Genomic DNA, 22,923 nt, shown 5'->3' with positions numbered 1-22,923 from the left:
CTGTAATGGTGAACAGGCAGTGTCTAGGGGCTGAATGGGGAAAAAATTCTTTAATTTTGAAAGCTCCCCTTAATAGACATTTGGTGGTAGTTATTTTTATTTATTTATTTATTTATTTTTCTGAGATAGAGTTTCTCATTGGGACTTGAGACTAGCTGGCTAGGCTGGGCTAGGCACTGAGCCCTTGGGATCTGCATGTCTCTGCCTCTTTCTATGCTGGGATATTACAAGTGTGTGCCACCACACTTAAGTTTTCTTTATGTGAGAGCTTGTGGACATGCGAACTCAGGCCCTTATGATCTTAAAACAAGTACTTTATGGACTGAGCTATCTTCCTAGCCCCAATATATAGATTTTGCCTACATAGAAGAAAGAACATGACCTTCTTGTAGAAGACATATTAAATGCATCTCATTTCTTTGGTTAGATACGTCAGCAAGCTATACATTCTTTGGCTCATTTTGTAAAAGTTTGATAGAGCCTGTCCGGGTTCCATGCAATGTGCAAGAACACAGAAGCAAGGAGGGCAGCCTTCCTCATGACCCCAAGTCCCCTAGACATCCACTGACAAGTGCCTGACTGCCTTTTAGGTTCAGCTGCAGACTCTTCTTCAGAGCAAGTACGTGGAATATTTCATTGAACAAGTCCTAAGCTGGCAAAACAAGCTAAATTTAGCTGACACAGTTATCTTTACTTGGATGCAAGTCCAGCGAACCTGGTCTCACCTGGAGAGCATCTTCATTTGTTCAGAAGATATTCGAGTCCAGCTTGTGGAAGATGCCAGAAGATTTGATGAAGTAGATGCTGAATTTAAGGTTTGTCAGAGACAGGCCTGTCCTGTTCTAGTAAAGGTTTCACAACATTCAAATCTATGTAAAACTCAACAGTTAAAAATCTATACCATGTTAGATTTACAAAATACAATTTGTGCATTTCAGTACATGGGAATCAGGAAACTGAAATTTTATGTTTTTACAAATCTTGCCATCTCTATTATCAACTGCTCAAGGTTGTCATTGTGGCATGACAGATGTTATGAAGGCAAACAGGTATGATTGTTTAGCGAAGTTACACTAACAAATGCTGTTTTTCACATAGAAACAAGCATGGTACCAGGCATCCCTAGAGTCTCCTGAACATCATACCCTCACCTGTTGCACTCTGAAATTTTAATCCCCTCTATGGAAGGAAAAAGGATGAATTTCTAATGCCTATGTTATACTTTTATATAGGAGTTAATGTTCAAGACAGCCAAAATAAAAAATGTCTTAGAAGCAACATGCAGACCCCATCTCTATGAGAAACTTAGAGATTTTCAGCACAGGTAAGAAAGGAGCAGAGGGATCAGTTGACAAATGTTTTTTCACATTCTAATGATGTTTAATCACATGTAATGGAGGTCGCTCTGTGTTCTCTAGTTGCCTTGTGTGTATTAGGTCAGGTTCCTGATAAATGATCAATTCTGTCATTATATTGTTCTGCATATGCTGATTGAACACCTACTATGTGCCAAAAGCCAGGACAGCTCTCACTTGCTCATAGTCCTTTGGTTGGGGTGTGTGTGTGTGTGTGTGTGTGTCTGTGTATATGTATGTATATATATATATATGTTATATAATAAAGTATATTCCCATTCATTGCCCTCATCTCATTGTTCCCCTCCCTTGTTATTTTTTAGTGGTTTTGAATCCAGAATATCATTGAACTCATAAGGATCCTCCTACCTCAGTTTTCCAAGTGCTGCATTATAGACATGAGCTACCTGCCTGCTTTATACTTTCTCTCAACTGTATATTACCCTTAGGGAACATCTCAATCCTTTCAAAATCCTTTTCCTAAGGGCAATTTGTAAAGTCACATTAACATAAAGTCCACAATAGCATCCACAAGAACATTCAGACTTTGGCTTTAAAACAAGCAAACCAGCCATTCAGATAAGATGCTTCCTGATAGGATGCAGTTGTTAGTATTTAGTCAATGATTAAGACTTTAGATAATAATGTGGCAGCAGTTCTAGATTTCATGACTCCCTGAATGCCAGAAAAGGTCAGAGTCACTTGTGTTTTACAGATGTCCATTGGGGAAAGGGCTTTGTCCCAGCTGTAGCTTACTACTGCAATTTGTGCTTCGGTTGAGCAATGTCAAATGCAGTCTTCGTCAGGAGAAGCAATGAGTATCATAAACCCAAGTCTGGTATATAATGGTGTGTGAGTGTGTATGTGTGTCCCCCCTTCCCCCTGCGTGTTTGTGTCCTGTTTGTAAGCAGGATGTTGAAGGTGGAGGGGGTAGCTGTGAAACAGTGAGTTTTCTGGTTGAACAGAGTAGGAGTAGCGGTAGGTGTCAGTGTCAGAAGCACAGGACATACTTTTAAGAAGGAGTTTCGTTCATGCAGGCTCTCTCGTTGTGAAAAAGCCCTGGCTGAGTATCTGGAAACCAAGCGGGTCACGTTCCCTCGCTTCTACTTCATCTCCTCTTCAGACTTGCTGGACATTCTCTCCAAGGGAGCGCAACCGACACAGGTAATGGTTTTGGAAGTCCCTTGCTCTGCTGATTAGCTAAGTGTCCCAGTTTCTCCATCATTATCAGATGCCATCTGTCACATCACATGTGCCAGGAACTAGAAAATCTGCATTTAAATTTCTTAATGTAGCAACAGAGGGAAGCACGAAGCTGAATGGGGGGGGGGGGTTAGCAGGAGCAACTGCCCTGGCGCTAAGCAAAAGGTAGCATCCTGGGACAGGGAACAAGCCTGTCCTCTTACCTTTTGGATTCCTCTGTTCATGCACAAGTGATATACCACCCACTCTCAGATTCATTCCTCAAAAGAGAGCAAAGGGGTGCTTATATTATCTCTTTATAATCTGAGATCTCAGAGCAGAGACAGCTGTACCAGTTCTGAAAAGGTCCTCCTGGGAACATCTAAAAGATGTCGCTGTCCCTCAGACTCATGGTCTCCACTGATCTCCTAAGGTTATAAAAGTGCTGGTGGCCACTTCTAGGGCATGGTGTTAATCTCTAGACTGAAGTTCGTGCTTTATCACTGTGAAGTTTACATACCTCACAAAAGTACAAATCTTTCTCTGGATACTTTCATGTGTTCTCTGCAAAACATTTATCTGTTTATAATGTTTACAATACAATGTGCATTATGCTGCTGACTAGATACAGTAGTTGTAGTGACTATTTTTCTTTGGTTATAATTTAACTTTGAATATTGAACTGAATAACTATTCTTGTTGCTCCATACAAGTGAGATGTTCCTACAAACATTAGAGTTGTTAGTCAACACAGACAACATTTTCTAGGGTCCCATGAAGAGCATTTGGTCTTCATGTTTACTCTGGGTTGGCTCTGTGAAGAAAATCCGTCTGGTTGGGTTACATCCATGCTTTGCATATTTATGCAGTACACAATTAGATTCTTTAAAAAATCTAATTTCAAACATAATCATCATCACACACTTACACTCCAATAATCCTCACAGATGTCCTCACAACCAGTGGGTGGAGTTCTAGGAGGAGAGCTATTCCATTTCAAGTTCAAATGCTTATAATACAAGTTCAAATTCCTGCATGGAAAATAAATGCACATAAGTCTATAACAGGACAATGCTGTCTTTCTTTTCAGCACAGCCCCTCAAACAGTAGACACACATGCCTACAGTGTTAATTCTGTGAAGCAATAAGCACAAGATACTAATATTTTCTGCAAATCTTAACCCCAAGTGTTCCCTGTTAAATACCTTTATAGTAGTAGCAGACCCTTTTGTAACACTTTGGGCAGGTATCATAAGTCCTAGGTCTATTTCTCTCATTAAAAAATTAATGAGTATACTGAAAACCATCCGTCAAGGTCAAACTGGCAGCCCCAGGTCATCCCAGTGCAAAGGACAGGCATTCAGGCAGTCCTTGGGTGACCCAGTGATTGTCCGTTCCTTTCTCTGGCTACTTATGATGGGGAAGAATTTAGGGGGATGATTTGTGGTGCAGAGGACTGAGCCAGGGCCTCATACATGCTAAGCACATGTTCTGCAGTTTCCCAACCATCTCCGATTCTCAGGCAGTAGCTAGTGTTTGCCCTCATACTCAGTTCTGAGGATTTATATGCTGAATGCTGTGGAACATGATCGCAAATCCTCATGGGAACCAAGTGAACGTAGCAGCATAGATATTTTAGTTCTACCTCAACTTCCATAGCCTAAGAAAAAACTATTTAAAAGTTTATGTGTGTGTATGTGTGCCTCTGTATATTTATGTGCACCACTGCGTGCAGGTGCCCATGGAGGGCAGCAGATCCCCTAGAGCTGGAGTCACAGATAATTGTGAGCCACCTAATGTGGGTGCTGGGAACTGAACTTGGGTCCTTTTCAAAAGCAGCAGGTGTGGATAACTGTTGAGCCATCTTTCCAGATCACCTCCCATAGTTCTTGCCTTTCTTTGCCAGTGTAACCAACTGCCTGGTGTTGGCAGCCAGTACCAACGTAAATAAAATAAAGGGTTCTTCTGGTAATAGGAGTAATAAATAGATAGAAAGAGATTGAAAGAGATAGAAGAGATAGGCTAGCCATACTATACCTTACCCACGTGGGAAAATAAAACATTAGACGACACGAGGTCTGGTCACTCAGTCATCTTGAATTTAATGAATTTCCTTTGTTCCCGCAACAGGTAAAATACCTGGGGCAAAACCCTTCCCCCAAAATACGTCAGTGTAACAGTCCAATCAGTTACTTCCTTCTTGCTCTGTGGGGGTGAAGCATCTGAATGTAACCGGAAGCTAGGTTTCGTTCAACAGGTGGGCAGCGCTGTACTGGGACCCAAATGGTAGCTGTTTACTGTCCGGGCTTTGGGGAGGGAGTTTACAGCCTGGTTTCATCTTCTTCCTCCATTTTTTCTTTAGCAGATACCTAAGCAAGGGATATGCTGGAGACTGACTCCTGAAGGTTCCCTTTGGTCCCAGCTCCCCTTGCTTATCCTTAGAGTAGAAATGGGGAATACATTGTTTCACTTTCCCCACAAGCACTGAAAGTATGCTTTGGCTTCCCACTCTGGGCTCTTTACCCATCCCTGAGAGGAAGCCCATCCCCCATCCTTGGGGCACGTTCACAGAAGAGAACATGGTGTTAGATGAGGAAATGGTGTTAAGATGTGTAGGACTGAACACTGAAGGGTCTTACCCCCTTTACCTCATGTCTACTCCCCTCATTGTGCACATATACCCCATGAAGTCCTAGACTGTACACAAGGGAGGATCACTCAACATATTCTTTTAATGAATGAACACATATATGTGAGTGTTTGTGAATGTGTGTGTGTGTGCACGTGTGCAGGTATATGTATATTGCACGTGTATAAGGCAGGCTAACTGGCCAGCTAACCACAAAATGCTATGCTTAGGAACATGCGCCATACCCAGCTTATTTGTCTTTGTTCTGGAGATGAGACTGGGGTCTATAGTCTTGCAAGGCAAGTATTGTACTGACTGAGATGTCTCCCTAGCTTTCTTTGTAATAATTAAAGTAATGCTTAAAGCCTCACCCAAACCACACAGTGACTCATTATACACATCTTCAATACCAACTTGTTTCACTTGCCGGTATTGTGTAGCTGTTTAAATCCCTCTGTTGTTGTCACATGCCTCCATACATCTGTATTGATGAAACATCTTTTCTAGCTAGTGTTAGTCTGCCTCATTGCTGTAACCCACCCTCATTTTATTCATATGATTATGATCATACTCTTAAAAAACAATTCTAGACACATTTTTTTTTCAGCACAAGAATTAGTATTGTCTCTAATGAACTCCTGGAAAATATAAAGTGTTAAGGATGTTAACTTACTATGAAGCTGAGGGCTGGAGCACACACAGCACAGTAATGTCCCACAGCCCTGTTGATAAAAGCCAGCAACAAGGTCTTTATTCCATACTAATGAGAAGTCAAGTTACATGGCTGTAGGGATGGTGTGGTTTATAGTTGTCCTAACCTATCAGCTTTGAAGTGGTTTGATTTCTGGTTGAATCTGCAATTTTCCAGAGAAGTCACATTATTTCAATGACATGAGATGTAATTTCATTGAAATCATTTAGAAATGTTTTAAACTTTATGCAATGTATTTTTACTAAGAATTTTTTGCATGCATATAATTCAGTGTTTTGATCCAATCTTTTCCCCATTTCTCTCCTCCAATTCCTCCCCTCCCCTCCCCTTTTCTTCTCCTCCTACTCTGTCTCTTCTATGACTCTGACTATTAGTCCAGTTAGTGCTGTCTGCATGTACATGGATGTAGAACCACCTCCTGCTGCAGGGTAATCTTTCAGGAGTGCATCCCTGAAGGAAACTTGCTCTCCCTTCCCAGCAGCCATCAGTTACTAGTAGCTTCTCGGCTATGAGGAGATTCACAAGCCACTTTCATGTCCACAGAGACTGGAACTGCCTTGATTTTATGCAGTCATAGTTGTGAGTTTGTGTTTGCAGTGGCTCCACCATGTCCAACAAATAATGATTCATGAAGATGTCCACTTCTTCTTTCTCTTACAGCCTTACAACCTCTTCTTCCACAGTTATCCCTGGCCTTGGGTAGAGGGAATGTGGAAATCTTTTTGTTATGTTACTTCAACTTTGAGTCATTCCAGCTCATTTAACATGTTGTCATATGGTGTTATCAGAAAGTATTTACCAGCTGTGGTGGCACAAACAGCAACTACAGAGGGACCAGTTTCACAGGGGATAAATAAGATCCTTCGACTAATTTATGTTTTCCATAGCCATACCATGGTTCACTTCATTGTCTGAGAGGTCACCATGCATTCTGAATTTTGATCACTAGCTATAAAACTGTTTATGTCTTGTGCATTTGGACAGTATAGCTTAACTGTCTTCTCTTACCCCATTGGCAATATCAGAATCCGCTTTTGACCATCTGACAGAGCATGTCCCTCTCTGCCTTTTGTGCTGACATTCTTAAATATGCTCCTGGTAGTGTGACAAAGATAACACTCGATGGCAGCTTGTGAAGTAACAGTGCAATTGGCCTGTAAAAGGCACCCCTGTGTGCAGATAGCTCATCTTGACATTTTGTGAATGGCTCGAATTCTTCACTCACTCCACACCCCACATTTAATTTAAGAATGTTGGTCCAAGAGAGTGGCTGAAGTTAATTGTGGAATTTGTTCAGCCTGAACTTTTCAAGCAGGGAGGTCTGATGTGGAAGCTGCTTCCATTCTGTGAACTGAGGTTCCTGATTTAAGGCACTTGTCGGGGGAGGGAAGGAGGGAGATGCCAGAGATTCAGTTTGGTGTATCCTGGATGTCTGCAGCCAGTATCGGCACTCACTAAACTAGGTTTAGCTCAGGATTTGAAGATTTCTCTCCCTTTAAAATCCAGCCCAACCTTCTCAGTGCATAGATTATCTGTAGGACAATAGACTGAACTTCCTTATTTATTGCTACAGAGATAAAACTTTACAAATACTTGTAGTATTCACGGGGCCTGTGCAGTAGTGATATGTGATAGATTCTTCATTAAAACTTATTTATTATTAAATATAATTTATTAAAAAATATCCACCTGTGTGTGTGTTTGTATATGTACTAAACAAGTTTAGTAAATTTAAATGATACTAGGATAACATTGCATCCCCTTCTAAGGTTCAGCCATAATTTAGTAACTGATGACTCTGGATAGTTTTGTTTTTGTTTTTTTGGTTTTTTGGTTTTTGTTTGCTTGTTTGTTTTTCGAGACAGGGTTTCTCTGTGTAGCCTTGGCTGTTCTGGAACTCACTCTATAGACCAGGCTGGCCTTGAACTCAGAAATTCACCTGCCTCTGCCACCCAAGTGCTGAGATTAAAGGCGTGCACTACCACCGCCCAGGCGACTCTGGATAGTTTTAGCCAGTGGGATCTAATGAAGTGGCAGGTAAAGTTTTTCTGGGAGAGTTTTCTTTCTCCGTATTCACTGTGGGAAGTTTAACTGGTATGTGGTGAGTAGCTCATGGGGGACTTCTCCATCATGGAGCTAAACTGAAGAAAAGGCTTCTAGTGCTATAATATGATTGGTGTGTTTGTGTCATGGGCCACACGTGGCTATTAAGTACCCTAGGTGTAGCAACCAAATACTTGGCTTTTTAATTTTAACCAATTTGATTTAATTTCATTGTTCAGCTATTGGGAAACCTTATTGGGTTCGCAACAGCTTGGATGAATCTGCCATTAACTTTGTATATCTTAAGAACTCTGAAGACAGATGAAATATTTTTGATGAGTATTTCTGAAAAAAATCTATAAATATGAAACACACACCTTGTTTCCAAGACTTATTAGTAAAAGAATGCAAACAATTTCATTAAGTTTTATGCTCATCAACATGTTAAAACTATGTGTTGGATATACCAGATTAAATATGTTAAAGCAAACTTCACTTATAGAAACACTACTTTAATGTGGGTACCAGAGAGCTGCAGTGGTGGAACTGGGTTCACCATGTGTCCTCTGCAGTGACAAGATGAACAGTATACATGCTCAGGGAATAGCCTTTAAGGGTGGGAACACTAAGCTGCATGAAAGTAAGTGAGCCAACTTGTCTTTGAAGAAGTCTTCTATACTGAAGCAAGGAGACAGACGGCATGCAACAGATGGTTCATATGCACTGTCAATACTGGCACACAGGAAGGTGATGCCGGAAGACAGGCTGAATATTAGAGGATGAAAGGCATTGCCAGATCTTAGGTGGGCACAGACCAGACCACAGCCGTGTGCAGTGTGTTTGCATAGAGACTCTCATCCATGTGCAGTGTACAGAAATCCATATGGTGTGCAGTGTGTTTATACAGAGACCCAAAGCCATGTGCAGTGTATTTGCACTGAGACCAGCATCCATGAGCAGAGTATTTGTACAGAGACCAGCATCCATGCACAGTGTCTTTATACAGAGATCCATGGCCATGTGCTGTGTGTTTGTACAGTGAGACACATAGAGACTGTATCCTATTGTAAATGGATGGCTTTATTTAAAGACAGCCTGACATATAGATTAAACTTTTAAGTATGTGTTTAAAAGAATGGTCTAGTTTTCAAATAATATATCCCATATCCAATTGAAAGAACTTTTGTTACCCTATAAATATAGTTAAAAATACTTAAACATAGGTGATATAACAATGTGTCTTTTTTCCTTCTGTAAACTATGTTGTCACTGCTTAGAACTCTACTAAGGCAATTCCATCACTGGAATTCCTTCCATAGCCAATTTGTATACTATACAATAATATCAAAGAGTTACAATGTGAGAGTAAAGCAAATGCCTCTTTCATGTTATAAGGTTTTGTCAGCAAGGAGTACTAGTCCTATCCTTGGTTTACCATTGCTTATTAAGGCTTCTCAGCTTTAGCTAAGTTCAATGGGCAAGGCTTTCAGGAACATACCTTCCTTCTAGGGGAAGGAAAAGCTGGATAAAATACTGAACTGAATCTGTTTAAATGCAGTGAAGAGCATTGTCTAAAGGACATTGGAGAGAATCAGGTTTCAGGGACAAAGATAGGAGGGGAAGGGAGACACAGAGGGCTTTGCCTGGTGTTGGGCGTAGCTTTTTCTCTTGAGATGTGAAGTGATTCATAGACATGTCAACCTGGTTAGCATTCTCCTTAGTCTCCTAGAACTTGAAAGAAAAAAAAAAAACAGCAAAAACACTAAATGTAGGCCCAACAGGAAGGACATTATCCAGTGTTAAAACAGCAAGAAATGGCTTCAAGGTCAATTGGATATAAATTTGCTGGGGTTCAGGGCAGTAGGGGTTGGGAGATATTACATATGTTATCTAAAACTCAGTTATACTTGGCTATAGATGGTCACGGGAAAGGAAATGGAGTTAAACATGTGGGGGTAGGTATCTTTATGGCCTTGGATTTACAAAATTATCTTAAAATGGACATATAATATTAAGGGATATGTTGAGACTTGACTGTACTAACCGTAAAAAAAAAAAAAAATCAAAATACTAATGAGATTGATAATGGAAAACCCAAAGTGGGAAATGATGTTTCAATGTGTTAAAAAATTGTTAGAGGATGTACATGTATAGGATGTGTGTGTGTGTGTGTGTGTGTGTGTGTGTGTGAATTATAAACCCTGTGAAGAAGGCAAGACTGGTGGCACCCGAGTATACAGATAAGCAGAACATTCACCTAGATAGTTCATACATGGATGTTTCCTAGTGGCTGGCAGACATAAGTGACATAAGCAATCAAATCAACAAAGAAAAGCAACAAAGCCCATAGTGGGTCACACACACAGTGGGTCACACGTGGTCCTGTTTCTGGCCATGATGGTGTAATAGGGGCTAGATTTAATCTCTTACAGTGGGTCACACGTGGTCCTTTTTCTGGCCATGATGGTATAATAGGAGCTAGATTTAGTCTCTTACAATGGGTCATACATGGTCTGTTTCTGGCCATGATGATATAATAGGAGCTAGATTTAGTCTCTTACCTAGAACTAACAGCTTTGACAAGAGATACCTTTATTAATCCTGGATGGGAAACTGTAAAAAGTGTGATTTACAAGGAGCAAGGAGCAGGCAAGTGAGTACCATGATGGCTGCCTTGGGCTTGCTCCAGTCTTCAGAACAGGACACCTGGAGGCAAAATAAGGTGATCTCTAAAAACTTAAGAGGCTCCTGTGAGTGAGTTAGGGAGGGTTTGATTAATGAGTGTGTGAGGGAGAGGATTAGAGGCAAAAGAACCAATGTTCTCACAGGCTGGGAATAGTGTTTGTTTCTATGAATGAGGCTAGACACCCTTAGGATTTATTGATAGAGTACAGTGAATATCTTCCTTGGTCATGAGGAAATTCTAAGAAAATTTCATATGTACTTAACCTTTCTAAAGTAGGGGGAAGAAAGAGGGAGAGGAATATTTGCAAAAGTACAGCCAAAACTTTCCAGATTGGTGGAAAGTGTGAATTTATGAGACTTAGTAACACTTAGGTATAATCCTAACACCTAGGCGTTGAAGCAGGAGGAATAACATAAACTCAAGACTAGCCTGGGATATAAAGTAAGTAAGCCTGGGATATAAAGTAAGTAAGCCTGGGATATAGAGCCAGGACTGTCTTGGCTATAGAGTGAGATCTGCTTCAGAAATCCAGAGAAGAGGGAGAGAAAGAAGAGGAGAATGAGGGGCAGAGAGATAGAGGAGAAGAGGGGGAGAGGGAGAAGGAGAGGGGAGAACAAAGAGGAGGGGGAGAGTATATGAGGGAGGGAAAAAGGGAGGGAGGAAGGGAGGGAGGGAAGAAGAGAGAGAGAGAGAAAGAGAGAGAGAGACAGAGAGACAGAGACACAGAGAGAATATGAAGAGAACTAAAACAACAACAAAATCATTGTTTACAACCAAGAGGAAACAGCCTCAAATACCTAACTAACTACAACCCACAAAGCCCCAGGACACACAAAAGAGCAAATGAGTGGATGACAGCTGACTTCACATTGGAAAGAATGCATGTGATCAGACATCAGATCAGCTTTGGCTTCAATGTACTGCAAGTATGTCAAGCTAAAGTTGTCTACCAGAGAAAGGATATGTTAAAGATTTAGAGAAAGTGAAGATATTTTCTTCAGATGCACAAAAGCTGGACAGTTTCACACCAGCAAACAGGTGTTACAAGACATGTTAAAGGAACTGCTTTAAGCAGAAGGAAGATGATGCCAGATGGAATTATAAAGTCTGAAGACTCAAATGTTAACTGCATGGAACCAGATAAAACAGGCATAGTAGCCATCCATCAGAAAGCAGGTGGTATAGAAAGAGGAGAAACTTTGAAATTGTATAGACACGAGATTAGCTCATGTCTCTGTTGACTACTGTCATTTCATTATACTTTAAATCCTTAGTTTCTTGGTATCAAATAGGAAAATGGTAGTGTATCTGTGGATTATTGAGTGATGAGCTAATTGTATGTATAAAAATCAAGAAAACTTTAAACATGCTATGGTAAAAATGGCCACCAATGTTTTTTCCTTCCGCCTGCCTCATCTCTTCTTTGGTCAAGCTTGTTTTTCCATTTGCACTGCCTTGTGCTTGTCTAGCCAATGAGTCATTGCGAAAGGTTCTTGAGCTCTTTTGCATTAAGCCTTAGTGTGTTGCTACTCTTTGAAACCTGTGGCAACCCTATACAATGAGTCAGCACTAATTTTCTGGCCAGTGAACGCAGGACCAAGCCATCAGCTGGACCACCATCACTATGATAGAGAAGCTGTGGATACCAGCAGTCCACAAATCTGCAGTAACTGAGACTGGCTGAGCCAGCTGAGGATTCTAACACACAGTCAATGGAAGCTGCAGAACTGCCATGATACCAACCCACTAAATCTTGGGAGTAATGAATGATAAATGATTAAAGCTAATCAATATGTCATTGACTCATGGATAGTTATAAGCAGGCATGTTCATCAAGACCTTTATAAGCTACTGCTTTAGGATGAAAGGTTGTATGTGAAGTTAAAAACACGAAGTTCTAATTCATGAATCTAGTCTGCCTTCTTCTTCCTCTCTGCTCTCTTTTCCTGTCTTCTTTCTTTCCTCTGTCTTTTCCCTATTTTATCCTTCCTGAAGATGCCTCGCTGTTAGCTATGCCATCATTCTGACTTGTGAATACAGGATGATTGAGGTAAACACCATCAATCCTCATGTTGGGGAGTGAGTATCCATTGCTTCTTTTTAATTTGCATATAGGTATGCCCCCAATCTTTCACATGATTTAGGGTTCACAAACTCACATCATGAAATACAAAAACAAAATGCACCAAGAGGCTAACATTTAAAAACTTGAAATCTTAACTCACAGGAGTCCAGAAGTCATAGGGGATAGTGGGGCACATTGTATGAATTTGCTTCTATAGAGATTTATTGATGGTCTTTTCTAAAATGTCCATTTTGAGAGGACGAGAAATTCAAATGGGCCATAAGAAGTGTTTGGGTCATGGTCTTCTCTATTTGTTTTCACATTATCAGCAACAGTTAGATCATATCTTTCAAATGCTGTCAACAGTAAACCACTGTTTATCTGCTGCCAAGATATTGTTGCATGACCCCAGTGTCCCTAGGATATTGGTGTGTGACCTCAGCATCCCTAGGATATTCCACATGTAATGTACAACAATAATTGATGGAGACAGGATTGGTGGGAAGGTGAATATGTAGAAAGTGTGCCATCTGGGGATAATGCTAGAAGTGGATGTCAAGTCAAACACACTTGGAGTTAGGAAAGACAGGCAACTGGAGGATGACTCTTTACCCTTAGAGAGCCTGTACATACAGACAGGCATGCAGCTTATAAAGAACAAGCTTCCTGATGTGAACGACAGCCATGGTTGGAACATAAGGAATGATGTAGTCCAGAGCAAGTGACACTGGCAAGGCAATAAAATAAAATCTCAAACAAAACAAAGGAAACCAAGAAACAACACAAAGCAAGCCAGATGCCCTACCTAAGAAATGTAAAATGGCTTAAGCCACTGAGAGCTCCAAGAACATGTCAGTACTTGACCCAAACTCAAAAGGAGTTCTTTGCCAAGACACAGAGGAGCTGCTACTTCTACTGCACAAGCCAGAAGAGACCAGCACAGTTCAATGTCCCCAAACTCTTCCACATTCCACTAGCTTCAATACATTTACTGTTTTGAACTGCACTGTACCAAATAGCTTGGCTCCTTTCTCTAGTTCCTTACACATTTACAACCCATGGTGAGATTTTTTAATATTTTGCCATTTTTTCTATTAATTAATTAATTAATTAATTAATTAACTTTACATCCTGACTGCAGTTTCCCCTCTCCCCTCTACTCCCAGCCCCTTCCCCCCAAAATACCTCATCCACTTCTCCTTCTTTTTTCTTCAGATATCCCATGGATATCACCCAGTCCTGGTATATCAAGTTATAGTAAAACTAGCTGCATCTTTTCCTACTGAGACTAGGTGAGACAGCCCAGGAGGAGGAAAGAGGCCCAAAGGCAGGTAACAGAGTCAGCCCCTGCTCCTGCTGTTAGGAGTCAGAGCCGGCCCCTGCTCCTGCTGTTAGGAGTCCCACATGAAGACCACGCTGCACAGCTGTCACCTATGTGCAAAGGGGCCAGTCCAGTCCCATATGCTCCCTGGCTGGCGGTTTAACCTCTGTGAGCTTCTATGGCCCCAGTTAGTTGATTCTGTAGGTTTTCTTGTGATGTCCTTGACCCCTCTTTACCAAAACTTTTTAAAGGTCTTTGCACTGTCCTACATTTCCATGTTGCTTTTTTGAGATGGTTGATATACTTTCAGGTCACATGACAATATTTTATGAACACACACTACTGTGCCATGCTGGGACAGTATGTATGCATTAGTTGGCATAACACCCAAGTAACATGAGGGAATATTCTTTAGTTTTTACTGATAATCTTTTAGAAACAAGCCTAGAGCATGATGAAGATTTTGCTTCTTTAATAATAGTCTGAAAGTGTTATTTTAATGTATGTCTTTAGTTGTAAAATAAAATCTTTTTCCTAACCAGTTAACCAGGAAGAAGAAAATCTAATTTTATTTAAAATACAGAGATACTTCATCAGAAAACATGTTTTAAAGAGTCTTCTTAGAAAATTTCATTAAGAAAGAAACATCTAATTTCAACAATACCAAATCCAAGTCAAGTCCTGAGGATTAGAAGTTAAAAGATTTACATTTCTGGCAACTGCCAGGGCAGATATAAGGCCAGAAGTTGTTGTGAAATTATTTTCTGAGCAAAGCAATAATGTGTGAGGGTGCCCGATGGCAGGGGTCTCATTTATCCTGCAGATTTTCAATTGAGTATTATCTAGGCCCATTACCCGGTAGAAGCCGTCTGGCAACTGTGCGCTTCCTGGCCATCTCAGTGGGGAGAGTGAATGGTTAGATTATTGCAGAGATGTTCTGTGTATAAATGCCCTTTGGGTAATGTGCAGAGACAGAGGTGAATATGAAAGCCCAGGTACTGATCTGCCTACCCCTCTCCCTATATCTAAAAGTAAGGAAGACCCTCAGAAATCCATCTGTTTTAAACTTGAAGATGTCCTGATGCCATAACTTTAATGCTAAAACTGCAGATGCAGCAATGTGCGAAGACTTTAAAAGATTAAGTTGCCCCAAAGGAAACTTACTGATACTGCTGGGCTTGTCATACAGACAGCTCAGGCAGCTGCTGTTACATACCAAGTCCAGGTAGAGTACATGCTGAGAAACACTTGTGACAGAGACGAGACCTGTGAGCTGGGAAATACTGCCCAGCTTTAGACTATTTTCTGCTAATAGTAGTCTTTGTTTTCTGCTGAGGAAAAATTTTATAGCACAGAAAATCAGCTGCCTTAGAGCGTACAGTTTAGTTTTATTTGCACATTTCTAGTGTTGTACAACTTCAGGACCTACTTTCTTTTGTTTCCAAGACATTTTGATCACCCCCAAATACATTCCTGCACCCATTACAATGCTTGTCTATGACTGTCTCCCTACCACCACTGAGGAACCAGTGGTCTGCAGTCTGTATCTATGGATTTGCACATTCTTGGTATTTTGTGTGGTTGCTCATGTAGTTGATGGAATTGGATAACTGGCTGCTGTTGTCATTGAACTCAGTGTTCTTAAGGTTTGTTCATGCTGTCTTTTTCCCCCCTAGAGTTAGATGTTGAATCTACGACCTCATGTGTATTACACAAGTGTTCTACCACTGAGCTACATCCTATTCTTGTTCTAAAACAGGGTCTCACTAGATATTCCAGGCTGGGCTGGAAATCAGTCTTTCGGCTTCTACGTTCTCAGTTCTAGGACAAGAGTATGTGCCAGCATACAGTCTTTGTTATCATACATACGCACACACTTCATTGTTTCACATGGCCAAACAGTATTGCACAGTATGTACCTTGCACAATTTGTTTATCCATCTATTTGAGTGGCTGTTTCTACTTTTGGGCTACTGTGAACCATGGAGGGAATACTGGTATACAACTGTCTGTTCATGTGGCTCTATGCAGGGTATATTGATGGTTTCTTGACAATTCTGTTGAACTTGTTGAGGAACCATGAAACTCTCTTCCATGATACCATGAGTCAGAGGAGTGTGGGTTCTTATCATTGGTGGTTCCTCTGGGCCAATCTCTGGCCATGAGTTTGTCTTCTGCAAAAGAGATGAATGTTTGACTGATGTCTAGGTGTGAGTCCACCTACTGAAAGCTGCCTCCTCTTTAATCCTCCAGGGCAATGCTAGGCATTATTCCTAGGTAGGAGCCTGTCATGACTTTTATTAGAAGAGTCAGTGGAAGGGAGGGTATGGCTAGTTGAGGACTTGTGTTTGAAGGCAAGTTGCATATTTTTCTTCAGACTGACCTCTTCAGATGAGAGGTCTGATGGTATTCATCTTTTATTTTAACCTCAATTTGTCAAATTTCAATAAGATGCATCACATTCAGTGCATCGGTTTCCTTTGGAGAATGCAGACTGTGAGAAGCGAGGACTTGGGCTTTGGTTTTTATTGATGAGCCCTGGACCTGTGAATCCAAAAATCTCACTGTCATTCAGTCTTAGCAAGGTCGACTTGGAAAACTTACCTAATAAATCAAAATAGGGAAACAACATTCAGCCTCTTTATGTACTAAGAATGCATGAGACTCAAAATATCCCACTGAATAAATGATGTCAGTAGACCCCAAACTATAAGATTCTCTTGAATTCATATGTTTATTTTGGATATTTTACTAATGTTCTTGTACTTCAGACCAAGAATATAAATCTGAAGTTTAGAAGTTTGACCTTAGAAGTTCTACTAAAATGAATGCCCCCAGTTGTGGTGCATCAAGATAGGTCGATGAGACTTCAGGCACTAGGCATAGTAAGCCCTCGCTAAGTATAGTGAGCACTCACCAGGCATAGTGAGCACTCACCAGGCTATATATCACAGTGGGATCAGAAGCCTCACTTCCTCTCTACCAGGTTCATTTTAGGTACTTGTATCTTATTAGTGACCTTGATTTTGAGACATTTCTGAAAATTTATGAATAAAACTTAGTAACTTCATATGGAATTGTTTCTCAATTACCAGGGTTTTTTGTACAGTAAGAAACACTCATATTTTCTTTGACATTCTGGTCTTAGGTAACACGCCACCTTGTCAAACTCTTTGACAGCATCTCGGATCTGCAGTTTGAAGACAATCCAGAAGTGTCCACACACAAAGCAGTTGGAATGTTCAGCAAAGAAAAGGAGTATGTCCCATTCCAGGCTGGATGTGAATGCATAGGCCATGTAAGATTTGATTTTGGAGTGTTCTATGCAAAGGGGAGAACTTCAGGGCAATTCCCCATGGTTGAATTGGGCTAGCAAGGCAGTTTTGTTCACGTTAAAAAAACAGGCTCTAGTTGGTTCTATGCTGGAAGATTGCTGGTTGCCATCTCCAGTGTGTCCAGGAGCCCCTGGACTATGCCCAGTTTCTCTCATTTAGATTTAGCATCCAGCAGGGGCCAATGATATTTGGAGTTCAGCTAAACAGAAGGGATTGCCACTGAGTGAATGAGTAAGATTCGGGATCATAAGCACATGAAGCTGTGGGAAGGGAAGAGGGTCTGTGGCTGGACATTGTGATGTGAATACTGTGAACATCTTCTTGTGTTAGTAAGGTTTACCAAGATGATGTCACCTAACCCAATTACTGTGCACTTGACTGAGCGTATTCTCTACTCTCATGGACAAATCCCTAAAAACATTCTTACCAGTTACCCACAAGGAGGAGTTGTTTGCTGTATAACACCTTAAAGCATAGCCTGGTAAATTAGAAGTTGTCTTAACTAAGGCTTCTGTTGCTGTGACAAAGACCATGACCAAAAGCAACTTGGGTAGGAAATGGATTATTTCATATTACAACTCTCAGGTCACAGTCTAGCACTGAGGGAGTCAGGTAAGGAGTCTGGAGGCAGGAACTGAAGCAGAAGCCGTGGAGGAACACTGATTACTGGCTTGCTCCTAATGGCTTGCTCACAATACGTTCATACCTAACTTAGGACCACTTGTCCAGGATTGGTACCAACCAGGGTGAACTGGGCCTTCTCACATCAATATTTTTTTTTGGTTTTACGAGACAGGGTTTCTCTTGGCTTTCTTGGTTTCTTGGTTTTCTCTTGGCTGTCCTGGAACTCACTCTGTAGACCAGGCTGGCCTCGAACTCAGAAATCTACCTCCCTCTGCCTCCCAAGTGCTGGGATTAAAGGCGTGCGCCACCACTGCCCAGCCACATCAATAATTAATCAAGAAAATGACCTCATATGCATACCCACTGGCCAATCTGGTTAGAGAATTTTCTCAAGGTTCTTTTTTCTCACATGTCTCTATCCTGTATAAAGTTTATAAAAGCTAACCAGGTAAGACATGGACCCTTTCTGATGAAGCATGGTTAGCTAATTCACAGTAACCTTGGGAGTGGTCTCTATGAGAGATCCTCTCAGATCTGGGAGATGGCTTTCTTGAAGTGTTCTTTGCAGAAGTACCATTGCTTACCAGGGTACTCTTTACTTCTCTCTGTTACTTTTTAATATTGTACCAGAAAACGCTGCCAAATGAAGGGGAGGCAGATGGTAGGACACTGTGATTAAAAAATATTTTTGATCTCTTGGGCTTTTTAGGATATTATTATAGTGATTAGACCAAGTCACCATAAACTATTTTGACAAAAGTATGTTGCTGTCTGCTGCCTCCCGGCACACTGTTCATCAACTGGCATGGTGCCCAGAGGGGGATTGTCCAACTGATGGATGTGCTTGTCACTAGCAGGAACTCTTGATATTGGAAGATTTCCTAGGGCTCTCACTTATTTTGTATAAGTATCGTATGCTGGAAACTTCTGAGCATAGATAGCATTTATTCTCTGATTACCTTCATTTTATATATTTAAAATGGTTTTTGCTTTGTATTTTTATGCTTTCTCCACACTTTTATGATTGCTTCTTCCAAATTTAGTCTGTTTAAATTTATTTATTTATTCAGTTGTTTATCAGATTGGGCTTTTAAGGGGTCAGAAACAAAGAAGCCACAGCCCTTGTCTCACCAAAAGATGGATATATATATATATATATATATATATATGTGTGTGTGTGTGTGTGTGTGTGTGTATGTGTGTATATACACACATATATATACATATACATACACACACACACACATATATATATATGTATATATATATATATATATATATATATATACACACACACACATGGATATGATTAGTATTAACCAGATGTGGTCATTTTCATCGTAGGCTGGGCAGAATGTCAAGGGGTTTCAAAAGGGCAGGACATGGCAAACAGTCAGAACTCAGTTATGAAATCATACCATTAAGTTGATATTGTTGACATAGTCATCCGAACATGGACTGGTATGTCAGGTTCCCTGTAGTCTTTCCTAATGGAGCTCCTCAGGACAGACAGATCTGCTGAGGACATATATCCCAGAGTTCAAAGGAGATGCTCAGACAATGGCTGGCCAATGAGGGTGCTTGCTACCTGACTCTGACTCTGCACCACATTTTAAAGGCAGAAATACTGGTCCTCACTGGCTAGGGGTCCATAGGACCATGAACTTGTTCATGTTGATGAGGCCCAGCTTTAAGCAAGGGAGACTCCTTATAGTAGGTGGCCAGGCAGTGTCCCCTTTCCTCCTCAAGAAGGTAGTGTTCTGCTCATCTGTGCACATCATTTCGTTACAGTTCCCAAAAAGTTACAATGTTGCTGCCATCCTCTGGGAGCCAGGGAAAGAAATCATTTGGAATATCTTAATCATCTCCTATTGCCCTTGTAATCTATTCATTACAGCCATTTTACCGCTAGGCTCTATTCTATATGAACAGTCTATATAACCTTGTAGTTATATGCCCAACTAGAAACAGACATGTGGATCAGTCTAACAAAGCACATTTGAGCAACATGGAAAACTGGCTAGAATATATTAATGGGAACAAAATGAGCTAGAAGTCCAGTTTTTAAAAAAGATTAATTTTCACCAGTCAGCAGTTGTCCTATCTCTAAAACCACCATGCTGTCTAATTTCTGACAACTGTGAAGATTGGAACCAGTAGGAATATAATTAAGATATTTACTGAAAACACTTTGGCTTCAGACTAAATACTGGGAAGATTTTTAGAGGGGAACTTTCAGGAAAATAAAACATGGTCAGAAGACACAATTCTTAAAATTGTGATTCTGAAGGCTTTAGGCCCCAACTCCTACCCCAACAAAAGGCTGTGTGACCCACTTCTCAAACACTCAGTGGAGGGATTCTTGTATAGAACCCCCTTATCCTCAAAGCTGAAGAATGAATGACAATGTCCTCTGTTTAGGAAGTCTGTCACTTACATAGAAGTTAAGAAATTAGCTATAATTTGGGGAGGAAAAAGGCTTGAGTAGAGAAAAGCTTCATCAGTTAATAGTTGAGGTTCCCCCATGAATTCTCCTTGTGTGTTTTCTGGATGGGTTACAGATAGTCTACTGTAGTCCTGTTGAACGAGCTTCAAGCTAGATGGAGCATGTAACAGCTCTTCTATGTTTAGCCTGAGCCTTCACATTTCTATTTTCTTCCAAGGTGGAAAGCTGGCTTCTGCAACTTGAACAGACCATGAAAGACACAGTGCGCCTAGCAATCACAGAAGCCATTGCAGCCTATGAAGAGAAACCTAGAGAACTGTGGATCTTTGATTTCCCAGCTCAGGTGGCTCTAACTGGCTCACAAATATGGTGGACCACAGATGTAGGAATCGCCTTCAGTCGACTAGAAGAGGGCTATGAAACAGCCTTAAAGGATTTCCATAAGAAACAGGTATTTTCGGGAATCTCAGATTTGGCAGTTAAAGGGGATTGAACAGGAAGCTTCATTTACTCATCATTTTCCGTTAGATTTTGGAGAAAAATGGATGCTTGGTTGTTTTCTAATCTGAGGAAAATGAGAGCTTGTTTTCAATTTAGTAGATTTAAAGTTAGACAATACAGATTAAAGACAATCTCTTCCAGGGTACTGGTCAATCTGTTGATATCTATGCTTTGATTACATCTATAAAGTGGGGACATTTAAAAAAAATTAAAATAATATTCTCTCAACTTCAAGATATTGTCTGTTGGTGCTGGAGCTGCCATCTTTCTGCATCTCTGTGGCTTTGCACTTGACTCCCTCCTTCCTACTTGCCATTTCTTGATTCTCTGAATATTCATTTCTTTTTTTTTTTTTTTTTTTTTTTTTTTTTTTTTTTTTTATATTTTTTGAGACAGGGTTTTTCTCTGTTTAGCCCTGGCTGTCCTGGAACTCACTCTATAGACCAGGCTGGCCTCGAACTCAGAGATCCGCCTGCCTCTGCCTCCCAAGTGCTGGGATTAAAGGCGTGCGCCACCACCGCCCGGCTCATTTCTTAAAATAGTAAATGACATTCTATGGATGTGTTTATATCAGTTTTACTATTTTTAACATAATGAGTTATTTAATTATTTGCTTATTGTTGAAGTTGAAGAAGAAACATCCAGGAAGAGAAATAGAGAAGATTCATTTTCTCATGAAAACTATTGATAGCATTTAGCATGTAACCATCCAAAGGTTTCCTTCTGTCTGTCTTTCTGTATGAATGTGCATGTATGTGTAAATAGGTGTGAGTCGCTGTTCACTCAGAATCATACTATATTGGTAGGTATACATATCACTGTCCACATACATTATAAGTAGCTTTAGCTAAACTTACTTTCTCTCCTACCTCCTTTAAGTTTGTTGTGATTATCATCTTACTTTGGCCCCAAATACTTCAATTTCTATTGTAAAAATTTTACCTGTTTTAAGTGATAGGAATTTATGTACTTATGGTTGACAACTTGTTTGGTACATGCATACATGGATAGAATGGCCAAATAAAGCTATCTGACATGACAACTACTTTCTGTGGCTAGAACATTCACAATCTGTCTGAACAGTTTTTGTTGTTTTTTGTTTGTTTGTTGATTTGCTGTATATTGCTTTTATTATGTTTACGTATGCACCATAAAGCCTTCATATCTCCAAGACTTTTAACATGAAGGGGTGTTGGATTTTGTCAAAGGCATTGTATCATCTAATGAAATGATCATGTAACTTTTTCCTTTGAATTTGTTTGTATGGTGGATTACATTCATGGATTTTTATTTATTGAACCATCCCTGCCTCCCCTGGGTGAGGCCTACTTTATAGTGGTGATGATGTTTTTGATGTGTTCTTGGATTTGGTTCCCACTCCTGAGCCACAGTGCTGCTGGTTATTCTTCACGTTGCAGTCTGGGCTTTTGTCTGCAGGATCTCTCTAACCCAAGATGGGCAAATAATCTATGCCTGTGTGGTGTATGTGTACATGTGTGCATCTGTCTGTCTGTCTGTCCATTCATGTGTTGTGTCTTTTCTTATTATTTTTTGTCAAGTACTTTTTTTTTACTTTTTTAAAACTTTTATTGCATTATGATGAGAAAAGTTACATGATTTCAATTTATCTGAATTTGTTAACATTTAAAAACATATTTTAAGTAAATAGAAATAAATCACATTCTTGTTTCTCTTTTGTACCCCAACTTCTCCCAGAGACCCCCTTCAATACCTACAATATATTTTTTGTCATATTCCTAAATATACATAAAATATTATAAAAATAAAAATGAGTATTATAAAAATTGTTTGATATAAAACAATAAATTTAACAGTCTTATGTAGATACTTGTCTACACCAATACTGAAAATACATGTTTTTCTCAATATAAATTTTAAATAACTCCAAATATATTAACTGTATATTTCAAAATAAAACATCACTACTAGTATTTTCTTTTTATTTATTTATTTATTTATTTATTAGATATTTTCTTTATTTACATGTAAATTTCTCCATTCCC

General features: G+C 40.1%; 1 protein-coding gene across 4 annotated transcripts in view; it reads left to right on the top strand.

Annotated features, from left to right (window-relative positions):
- Nucleotides 1-22,923, top strand: part of Dnah11 (dynein axonemal heavy chain 11) — a 328,931-nt gene that overhangs the window by 75,525 nt on the left and 230,483 nt on the right. For all 4 annotated transcript variants that reach the window (XM_031357847.1, XM_031357834.1, XM_031357836.1 and 1 more), the window contains 5 exons: nucleotides 591-815; nucleotides 1,233-1,324; nucleotides 2,393-2,519; nucleotides 17,142-17,291; nucleotides 20,616-20,849. In XM_031357847.1, coding sequence (XP_031213707.1) covers nucleotides 591-815; nucleotides 1,233-1,324; nucleotides 2,393-2,519; nucleotides 17,142-17,291; nucleotides 20,616-20,849 — 828 coding nt within the window. The remainder of the gene's footprint in view (nucleotides 1-590; nucleotides 816-1,232; nucleotides 1,325-2,392; nucleotides 2,520-17,141; nucleotides 17,292-20,615; nucleotides 20,850-22,923) is intronic.

This window comes from Mastomys coucha, unplaced genomic scaffold, assembly GCF_008632895.1.
Source record: "Mastomys coucha isolate ucsf_1 unplaced genomic scaffold, UCSF_Mcou_1 pScaffold6, whole genome shotgun sequence".
In the NCBI taxonomy this organism is placed as follows: Eukaryota; Metazoa; Chordata; class Mammalia; order Rodentia; family Muridae; genus Mastomys; species Mastomys coucha.
This window is presented reverse-complemented; position numbering and strand designations above follow the sequence as displayed.